Here is an 11,885-nt window from a genome sequence, read left to right as displayed (position 1 = left end):
ATAGGAGAACAGACTCCACCGTTGCATAGAAGAAGCTGAGTGTGATTTGACGGGGAGATTGGAGTTCCATACACTGGTCATGCCATTCAGGGCCCTCCATGCAAGTGCCTTCCTCACATAACTCCTTAGATACTGTATATGATATAATATGATATAACAATATACAATAGTGTTTTAACATTGGAGGTAATATTTAATTGAATGAGGTTACATTTCCCAGAAGTGGTGAACAAAAGCCTGCAGTCAAGAAACCATTCCTCTAATACAAAAATAAATAGATGTACAATAATAGAAAGGCAACATCTAGATTGAAGAAATTAATATATTGGCGTCTTTAGAAAATAAAGGGACACCATGTGATTACGGTACTATGATACATTTAGTAAGTTATGGCATATTATTACTCAGTGTGGATGAATTAACAGAATAAGTGATTTGTTTACAGTCTTTTTATTTGGTAATTCTGGTAGTGGGTAGAAGTATATATGACACCTCTCCTAACGTTATAGATGATAATACTGGACGTCTTCAAGTCTCACTGAAAGGGATCAGCAGGCAGGGACTGCCTTTAATGATAACAGGCACACACAAGCTAACATGTACACATTTACAGTAGATTAACAGATATCTCCAACAAATGCCTCACAGACTCCACAGATGATGTTTTGGAATGATGCAAAAGAAGGACAAAAGTAACAATTCCAACAACTACATGAGGCCACACGCACGCACGCACGCACGCACGCACACACGCACACACACACACACACACACACACACACACACACACACACACACACACACACACACACACACACACACACACACACACACACACACACACACACACACACACACATTGTGTTTTATTATATTGTATCGGCGCCCATCAAGGATATAAATACATCTTGATAGTGATGACTAAGCACATACATACACATACATCAATAATGACAGTGACGTGTGTGTGCATAGATATTACAAAGAGCTAGCAACGCTCATGTGGGTGTGAGCTCACTGTCGCCACAATGCCGGGGGTCTGTTGTCTGAGGAAGATGTCTGAGGCGAGAGGATGGGGTGGTGAGGATTATCCCTCCATCATAAATAAACCATGACCTGTCACACAAATGCACCATGTGTGTTAACCGCTCTAACCCTGGTGTCCCTACTTTGGGCATGTCATTACACGTGAAACTATTTCAAGATTTTCTAAAATAAGAAGATCCACAAACACCATTGTCCTGTAGCATATAGGTCGTCTGTTTTTGGAAATGTTTTGAAACGCTACACAAACTTAGACTAAAGGTACTTTCAGACGAGCATCGATTAACGCAGACGTTGCCGCCTGGATCAACGACAGGTGTGCTCCAGGTCTGCTCATGAGGAGCGCGACTACGCAGGTGTAAAAAAAGCTAAACAGAATCCAGGTGTGGTCAGTCGCGGGCATGTGCACGAAACGAGCACGCGTGCAACAATTTCACAGGATCGCACTCACGTGAATACGCTTGCGTTGTCGCCCCTCGACTTTTCCACACGCAGGTCTGAAAAATAATTACTAGGCACGTTAATCGCTGGCCGTTTGAAAGGACCTTTAAGTAGTTAACGTACTACTTCCGGTATGAGCATATCTGCTGTTAGCTTTGTGCCACTGGATGGTGTCCAGGAGACGTGTGGTGATGAAGAGAGTCAGAACTTGGACGCTGAGGATCAAAAAACTGACCGTCCCTATGAGGCCGGTGTGCTGCTCTATCCAGCGGGAGATTCCCCCCAGACAGCCACCCAGGAAGATCACACTCTGCGCCGAGAACTCATCCAACATCTGGGCCCCTACGCCGCACTGGGAGTTCCACACCGTCCCATTCTCCAGAGGGTCTATGCAGCATGTGGCGGGGACGCCACATGCCAACACCCCCGGTGCTGAGCAGTTGTAATATCTGTAGGAAGAAAAATGATGAAGTGTTCAAGGACTGGCGGTTCGAAGCGTGACTACTTGGGGAATTGTCTTTGGAAAAAAACATCATGTAATAAATACAAGATGGAATATGTCGCATGAAGTCAGATTTTGGTTTGAATGTCCTGCTGACATTCTAAATAAACTGATTGCATCATAGTGATATTCAAATTATGTATAATAGCGCCTGCACCGGCCGCTGTTGATGTATGATATTGTAACTAACACGTAAAAGAGAACTTCATATTATATAGGCCTACTGTAATTGGTCCTCACGACTCCTCACTAATGCTCATTATAAGGTGGCACAATTTACTTCGACTCACTCTGCATTTCATTGGTGGACAATTCAGAAACCTGGCTGGCAATGACATCATCGAAGGGGATCTCAAGCTAATAGTATACAGCAGCGTCTGAAATGGTCGAAAAATGACAGAGTTACCATGTGGGGGACCCCGGAACATCCAGAGCCCCAGGAACGGCCCAGGGCTCGTACTGTAGTGTACTCTGTGCCACTTTACTCTGTGCTGTACTGTACTGGCCACTTTAGGTGTTGCAGCTTTCCGTGCTCTGACATATGGATACAGAGACAGACATACGGACACACATAGCTCCGTAATGGAGTGGAGGCACCGCTCAAACTTTTTTGTTTTGGCCCGGATGGTTAGTTCAACCGTCTGGGCACCTATAGGCTGCTGAGCCAGCCTGACGGCGTGCCGCGGCTTCGACTCCCGATTCCGACGGCCTTTGCAGCGTGTCTTCCCCCCCATCTCTTTCCCCATTTCCTGTCAGTCTACTTTCAACCTATCAATAAAGGCATAAAAAGCCCAAAAAATATCTTAAACAAATATATAAATATATTTATATATTTTATATATTATTTTTTTTAGAATGAGCATTAGTCCGGACCAATAGAGGGTATATGCCGGTGATATCATCATACTCGGAGGTTATGCGGGAACGCATAAACAACGTTAAACTCACTTTGCCACTTACTTTGCCGCTCACTTTATACATGCACATACCCTAGCTATAGGTTGGAATTTTCACACACACTCCCAGTAGGACAAGAAGGAACCTCCAGCACATATTTTTCTAATCGGGCTCATGGTGGTGTTTTAACAGGCTTCATCTTTTGGTCTATATAATAAATCTTGAACTGTTGGGACGCCGCTGGCCTAGTGGTCCAGGCACATGCCACATATAGGCTCTGGCCTGACAGCGTGTTGCGTGTTTGAGTCCCGTTCATGACGACCTTTGCTGCGTGTCTCTCCCATTCTCTCCCTCCCTCCTTCCTGTCTATCTTCACTATTATCTATCAATAAAGCCAAAAAGCCAAAAACGAATCTAAAAAAAAAAGAAAAACTTGAACTGTATGTAAATTTGTGAAATGGTCCTTTAACACTGACGTCATTACAATAATGTCAATGCCTCCAGTGTTGCTACAGTACCATGAAGCGCATGTGACAAAAACACCTTTGACCTTGCATCTCTCTATGGCCTGGCTGTTGTGAGCTATCTGTCGGTCTCATCCTACTCACATGTTGGTCTCCCAGTCACGGTAGTTGTCTGCTCCACAGCACTGTAGGCCGGTCTGAATCTCATCCGTGATGAACCTCAGATCCAGGTCATCCTGATAGCGAGCCATGGCTGTTAGCATCCCCGATCGCAGGCCAACTACTATTTGGCCTTGGAAGAAATATGCTATGATGGCGGTCAGCACCTGGGCCGTGATCAGCACCAAGACCACTGCAGAATAAAGCTTCAGCAAGCAGGAGTTCTCCCTGAGGGTGCCCACACAGCCAGACAGGCACAGCAAGGACAGCAGAATGCCTAGAGTCACAAATATGAGCATGGGGTCCGTACCGATGCTACCGATCTTCTCCTGTGCGAAGGACTCTTTGCTGATGAGGCCCCACAGCCCCAAGGCAAGAACACACAGGCCCATCACTGTGAAGAGTAGATTGGTCACGAGCAAGAAGTATTTCCAGAAGCAGTCACTGCAGGAGCGGTAGAGGGGGATTCTGTGTGCTTTGGAGAGGTTTTGGCTTGTACTCTGTCCTGCTGGTTGGAGCTCTGTACTGTCATCTGTCACAGGGGAAAGCTCTTCAGAACCTCCTGTTGAATTGTCCTGTAGAAAGACACAGGAGCGTAAATACAACACCATTAATTTCCCCCTTATTCCCAGTGAAACATCACACTTCTTTGGACACAGAGAGATTTTTCTTTAGTGCTTTTATTTACCCCAATTTCTTCCAAATGTATCGTGATGACAATTAATTCCTCCTCACACACTGCTGTGTGTGGGAAGGATGTAGAGCCTCCATCCTACTCCTCCCACACAACATTCCCGGCTGACAGGTGCCGTCCCAGCCATGGACATATAACAGGTGCCGTCCCAGCCATGGACATATAACAGGTGCCGTCCCAGCCATGGACATATAAAAGGTGCCGTCCCAGCCATGGACATATAAAAGGTGCCGTCCCAGCCATGGACATATAAAAGGTGCCGTCCCAGCCATGGACATATAAAGGTGCCGTCCCAGCCATGGACATATAAAGGTGCCGTCCCAGCCATGGACATATAAAAGGTGCCGTCCCAGCCATGGACATATAAAAGGTACCGTCCCAGCCATGGACATATAAAAGGTGCCGTCCCAGCCATGGACATATAAAAGGTGCCGTCCCAGCCATGGACATATAAAAGGTGCCGTCCCAGCCATGGACATATAAAAGGTGCCGTCCCAGCCATGGACATATAAAAGGTGCCGTCCCAGCCATGGACATATAAAAGGTGCCGTCCCAGCCATGGACATATAAAAGGTGCCGTCCCAGCCATGGACATATAAAAGGTGCCGTCCCAGCCATGGACATATAAAAGGTGCCGTCCCAGCCATGGACATATAAAAGGTGCCGTCCCAGCCATGGACATATAAAAGCCTCTTCCGGCTCTGGGGCGTCTGTATCTCAACGGAAGGCAACATGGAGGCTACGGGAGGCGATGGCGATGGGTGATTGCATTGGCAAGCTTTCCCAAGATTTCTTGCAAAGCATAGCGGAAGCAAAGAACGGAAGGGGGCGTCCGCTTGACTTCTCCTCCCGTTGGAGACAGGTCGCTCCAAGGAACTGCAGTGGCCAATTAGGCATCTATATTTTTTAATATCTATGGTCCCAGTCCATAGGAGTATGTGCAGTGACATATATCATCTCCCTGCCCTCCTCCCCCGAACACAGGCCAATCGTGTTCGCATAGAAGCTCGACAAAGCCGGATGCAGCATAGTGGATTCGAAACCCCAGCCTCTGTGGTGGTGGGTAGGCACTTTGCCACTGCGCCCACGGTGTGCCCACTCAGAGAGAGGGGTATGAAACCTAGGCCGATGTTTTTGTAGTTTGTTTTCCTGTAAAGATTAAAAACATGGCATGCTGACCTTATAGTACACTGATGTAAGCAACGCAGCTGCAGCTAATAATTAATAATGGGTGTGCTATATGTTGGTGTGCCAAAGTGACAAGCGTTGACAGTTGTCAACAGTATGGTCGTGCTTGCACAAAACCTGCACGGATTATACATTGTATTAGCTGCAGCTGCGTTGCTTACATCACAGTGTACTACATAAGGCCAGCCTACCATGGGTCTACACTTCTGTAGTTTTTAGAGCATGGGTCTTCAACAGGGGGTCCCTGACCCCTACGGGTTTCTCAGACATACTGTGTTTGTGTGGGAACTTTGTTCCTTTCTTTTTTAACATTAAATGTCTGAAAATACACATTAACATGTGTTGTGATTTAGGTTGACCATCTGAGTGGTCCCTCATGAGTCTCCATCTCAACCAAAGGGGTGGTGGGTGTGGATCAGCTGAGTCACGCGCGGAGAACACATGTCAACACCAGGCACCGTATTGCACATACATTCTAGTTCATTAGACACACAGAGAAATATATACAGTATGAACACAGTATTGCGTGCCTAGCAGATATGGAAATGAGGATAAGAACAGAATGAACAGGAACAGAGCATGCATCTCATATCATTGCACATACAGTCAGTCTCTCTGATACAGTAGTATAGATGGTCATCATATCATGGATATTATCATATTAATATGCTTACAGTGAAACACTCACAGAGTCAAGCATAACTCATAATAATGAATGAATGAATCCAACGTATTATAAAAGATAATGGCTAAACAAACAAACAAAAACATTAATTTACACAACAAATAGTCTTGTCAAACTAATTAAGTCTATTAACTGAACTATGAAATCTACAAAAAAGTTGAATTTGCAAGACAATTTGTAGTGGGGGTACTTGCTTCATCTCTCTCTCTCTCTCTCTCTCTCTCTCTCTCTCAGCTAGGCTACTATATCCTTGACCTGAAAAACAAAAAAAACCTAGGGTTTCATTCCCCTTTAAGTTTAATAACTTGAATCAAAAGGTTGCACCTTACCCTTGGTTGCAGAAGTGGTGTGTTCTCATTTTGCGTGACATCCCGCTTTGACCAGGGTAAAGGAAATCTTCTCATGACCAAAAATCGCTTCATTACTGTAAAGCACTGGGAAAGGATTTTCCCTGCCTTAGTATAAGCTGGTATAAGAAGTACACTGTAGAATGGAGCGGAGATGTCTTGTCTACTACAGACAGAGACCATGTGAGCGACCACTGTAAAACTATGCGGTGTGTAGCTTTGGGCTACGGGGCTTGTTGGGCTTTCATCATGTGAGAGTCACAGTGATGGGATTAGAAATGTATCAGAGTATGCCTCAGTGAGGACACACACACACACACACACACACACACACACACACACACACACACACACACACACACACACACACACACACACACACACACACACACACACACACACACACACACACACACACACACTGTAACAGCACTGTAACAGTAGCTGGATGAAAAGGTCAGTCAGATCAGTCAGGTGACAATTTATCAAAGTTGTTTAAATGTTATCTAATTATCAAATTAACATTTTCCTTGGATTGCAGGCAACTGTATACCTTGTATACAGTATGCTTAGCATGTTCAGGGCTGTAGCAAAATATGACTAGCAGAGTTTAAAAGCTGTGCTAGCTACACCCAACACACCAAAGTGATTTGAACTATTGCAATCCTTTGCCTGTACTCTCACTAGTTTGGCTGAATATGAGCGATCAAATGGAAAATGTGAGATTATTATTTGTGCCAATATATTGCATGCAGTACATGTGGTTCTCAAAGGAGGATCAGGGAACCCTCAGGGGTCCTTGTAGGGGTTCCAGAGAGACCCGGGTCAATTTATAGTTAGAAACCAAATGGACCCAGGTCTATATGAAATTATGAATGAACGAATGAAGGAATGAATGAAGGAATGAAAAGGAATGAAGGAATGATTTCATTTCCGTGTCTGGCATCCCTTACAGGATTATTCAGGCACAATTTAAAGTTAATTGTATTTCTGTGCCAACCATAGACTGGCACCAAAATAATTAACAAAATATAGCTGCAGCAGCGATAAGACGGGACCAAGCAATAAGTCAGACATGAGTTATGCCTGTTCAAAGTGCCTCAGATAATGGTCCATAGATTGTGTCTAGAACATTTCACACACATTGCTCAAAAATAAGGTTTAAGCATTTTTCAAACTGCTCAAAATGGTGGAAATCTGAGCGCAGAGCTTAGTGGTCAAAGTGACAGATGTGTTCCCATCAGTCAACGCACATGTGGAAACAAGTGCCATGACTTTTGGCCAAACGAGGCATGAGTTATACCTGTTCAAAGGTTTTATTTTCAAACGATTGCTATAGCACCCCCCCATTGGCCAATTGGAGTAAGACTGGTTTCTTTGCTTTTTGGGATGACCCTCTACCATATTGAAAAGTTTCATAAACATGTGACGCTGCATGTATGTATGCAGAAGAATAATTTGATGATTAGATTGAGTGACTTTCAATAAGTGTCAAACAAGTTGAACAACCATCCAAAAAAGACCCCAAAAACTCACAATCAAACAAAACAAAACAATGCTGACCACACGAGGTCAGCACGCACACACGCACGCACGCACGCACGCACGCACGCACGCACGCACGCACGCACGCACGCACGCACGCACGCACGCACGCACGCACGCACACACACACACACACACACACACACACACACACACACACACACACACACACAACCAATAGCTAACCTCGCCTCACCAGGCTTTCCACCTCGGAGGAAAGCCTGGTCTCTGTTCCAAAAGTGCCGTATGATCCGGTCGGGAGCGGATATCGTTACGTCATGTTGTAGTATTGTTTTGTAGTCATCAGGCAGGAACAATCAAACAGAACTTCCTTTTCCCTCAAACCGGAAGAATAACAATAAAAGCTCTCGTAGCCTGTAGCTTTTATTGAGAAAAATCGGTTTGAGGGAAAAGGAAGTTCCGGATGATTACAAAACAATACTACAACATGACGTAGCGATATCATCCACTCCCGACCGGTTCATGAACCCGAAATGGAATGGTGCCCAGGCTAACCAATAGCTAAGACCCGGCCTCTCCCACTTAGACACTCCCACTTGGACACTTTCCAGCCGGGCTCATTCATTACAATATAAATATCATGGATTTTACACATTAAATACTGGTTCATTTTTGGAACCAGGCCTTCAAAATCTCTTCCAAATCCGTCAACAAGGCCTGCCATATGCACTGGAAAAATATGTGCGTGGCATTTCTTTTTTTTAAATGTTTTATCATATAGGAAAACTATTGGTGGAGAGGTTTGTCTAACCCATGTTATGCTTAGCTGTGATTGGACCATAGCAGTTTGGGGAGGGGCTTAGCTAGGTCAATTAGCTAGGTCAATAGCTAGGTCAATTATGAATGCAACCTGCTGTCTCCATTCAGGGTTCAGTGTCCACGCCTCAATTACCTTAGGTGTAAGTAGATCACTGGTGCTTTTTCACTCATTCCTGTTTGGCTCTCTCTCTGTGTACACTGGCACTCCTCTATACCTCAGCTTTTGTGTCACCTTAAAGCTTTTAACCACTTTAACCATTATTTTAAACTTTAGCTGCCACAGAGTGCCGCGCTACGAGCTTGTAGAAAATATTTTCAGATGGGGGTCTGTATCAATACTGCAATGTAGAGATATGCCGTTACTTACAAGTAAAAGTTTGGAATTCAAAATGTATGTAAAAGTATTGGTATCAAAATGTACTAATTCAGAATGTCCCATTTCGTTTTTAAAATGTAGAAAATAGCAGAACTACAAGCTCACAATGTGTCACATCATGACGTAAAAGTAAGTGAATATTGTAATTAGCTCAACCTCTTTTGCAATAGAGCACCAAAGTCTGACGTCAATATCGGTAGAGGGCGCAAATCCACGGGTTCGTGTACTTTTGCATTGTAATCCCCATAGGCTAGGGCGATTTTAGATCGCCTCATAACTGTTTGAAAAATAAACAAATCATCCAGGCCGCTTCACTCATGTGGATATGAAGAATCAACTGACTGAGAGAAAACGCTATTGTTACTGCTACTGAATTAGTTACATTTTTGCTAGAAACAGACTATCATATATGAGTGACTGACTGTCACAAACGATACAGAGACACCTCCCTGACAATAACGCCGAGACGCTTGTTTATTTTTGGACCCTATGCTTATTGTAGACGATATTAAGATCACCCCAAGTTATTCTCCAAAGAGAAATTACTTCAGTGAACTAGGGGAATCGAGGGGACGAGCGAGTGACGTCAGGACTTCGGAGCTCTATAACAGCCACAAATTAAACACAATAAATCAAATAAATACAATTAGTTAAATGGAAACCTTCAAGGAGTTGGAAAAATACACATACACATTTCATTAGGACACTCTAAACATTCAGACACTTAAGAGTTTCATCTGACGATGGTCCATCAATTTCTGAAGCTGTAAGTATTGGTCACTCCCCCTAGAGCAGACAACCAGGACGATATATAATATATATAATATTTCAGATAATGTTCCATATGGTTCTAAATCTAAAAGTGCCTTAGGCCTTTGGGTGATGCTAAAGTAAAGGCCATTGGCTCATAAATGTCTTGCTTGTGAAGCTCTCATTTTGGCCTGAGGGTGGCACGAGAGGAAAGGTCATTGGGTCACTCAAATGTGTATAAATGTGCTCAGAAAGTTTCATGGCTGTTCTCTTTTGTGGGAGGGAAATCCTTGGCTATGGGTGGTGGTAGAGCATATAGAGACACACGGGGACTACAAATTTCACGCCCCCAAATGAGACAGCGGCCTCACTTCTGGTCCGTTTCAACTGTGTACTGCAGCTGCCAATGCAATCCCTATGAGAGGCATCATGAAATACCCTAATTTCACTGGTTCATTACTGAGGCTATAGCGATTTTCTTTTCTGTTCTAATAAAGTGTCCCATATGTTTGATTTGTCCTTTTCAATGTCACATACCTGCCATCTCAATATACATCCTACAATGTACTATAATATACTCCATCAGTTTGTGAAAAGTGCTAGCATTGTAAATCTCATGTCAAAGTGGTCGCACGGTATATACGTCAAGGTTGCATCCCTTGAGGTTTTCAATACCCAGATATAGTTGTTGTATTTCGTTTTATATGCTATGTATTTGTTGAAAATGATCTAAACAGCTTCTTGCAAGACTATTATTAATACTCATCTGGAGAATTAACTAGGTAGTTGAAAATGTCAGGATGTCACTCCTCCATTTAGCTGGGTTATTTTCCCATGCAACTATTCAGAAAAGTTAATTATACAACAAGTTGACAGCGGTAAAACACACCGTCGGAGCTCCGTGGTAGGTAGAACATATTAGTAAGCCCGTGACATGTTCAAAATATAGACATGAATAACAAAGTCAGTCGGGATCGGGATGTATATTGAGAATTACACTCTTCAAAGTCGGCGCTCGTAGCCTCGTAAAGGCAGTGACGTCCCTTAAAAGCGACAGGTTCTCTGTATGCCGTCTCCCCTCTGCTACATCCTCTATTGAGAAAACAACAATATATGTTGACAAAGACACTTCAAACATTTGGAAACATATTTTTATTCAAATCAATATAGTCTTCAGTTCATTTCATATTATTTTAAAAGTAGGCTAACTACAGTTGAATTGCAATGGACTTCTATGGGCTGGCCTGCAGTATCCGTGCCAACGGACCAGAAGTGGGGACGCTGTCTCATTTGGGGGCGTGAAATTTGTAGTCCCTGTGTGTCTCTATAGGCCATGCGGTCACCAAAACCAGCACAGATTATTCCATGGCAATATGCAGCCAGTACATTTCATGATCTGTTGTTTGGGCCGAAAGTGTAGGCCGGATTGACAGCAGGGCTAAAAAGTTATGAAAGCATGGAAACATTGAAACACATCTAGATATTAGGTATTATATTTATTCAGTGCTGTAATGTGTTTGACCCTGCAAAGCCTCTACGGGATCGAATGCACAATTGCGTACCCTGAGTTAGGTTGGCCAGGGCAGCTAATGTTTCCCACCTGTTCTTCTGTTTCCACTTTCAGAAATAATAAAACAGTCACTTGTTGAAAGGTGAACTCCATACCACCAGAAACAACATCTGTGAAAGACAGTGAGTGAAAGATTAGCGGATGATAAGATAAGATAACTGATTCCTGTATCAGCAGGATTTCCTCGTTTTTTAAGATTATGATGCTAATCTTGATGGTGATGCTGAGGAATAATACAGTGGTGAATGCGGTGCAAATACTTTCACTTATCATAAAAGTGCGTGCCTGCCTCTGTAACAGTTTTCTCTCCAGGTGATTCTTAACTTTTAGATTTTTAGTAAGATTTGATTTGATTGATTTCAATTTAGCCATGGACTGTAAGAGAAAAAAGTCAAATTAATTTGCATATTACAGTGAGTGATATATGTTATATGTATCCATAG

The 11,885-nt window shown here is 43.5% G+C and overlaps 1 protein-coding gene across 1 annotated transcript; it reads right to left on the bottom strand.

The window, feature by feature from the left end:
• Positions 1–1,591: 1,591 nt before the first annotated feature.
• On the bottom strand, positions 1,592–4,587 carry tspan10 (tetraspanin 10; the record flags this gene model as incomplete). Its single annotated transcript, XM_079520799.1, has 3 exons — positions 1,592–1,934; positions 3,493–4,082; positions 4,576–4,587. 3 exons carry the CDS (start codon positions 4,585–4,587, stop codon positions 1,592–1,594), a joined length of 945 nt encoding a protein of 314 aa, XP_079376925.1.
• Between the last annotated feature and the right edge of the window lie 7,298 nt (positions 4,588–11,885).

Source organism: Electrona antarctica (assembly GCF_951216825.1).
Source record: "Electrona antarctica genome assembly, chromosome: 14".
NCBI classification, from domain to species: domain Eukaryota; kingdom Metazoa; phylum Chordata; class Actinopteri; order Myctophiformes; family Myctophidae; genus Electrona; species Electrona antarctica.
The sequence above is the reverse complement of the archived record's forward strand: the minus strand, read 5'-3'. Positions and strand labels throughout refer to the sequence as shown.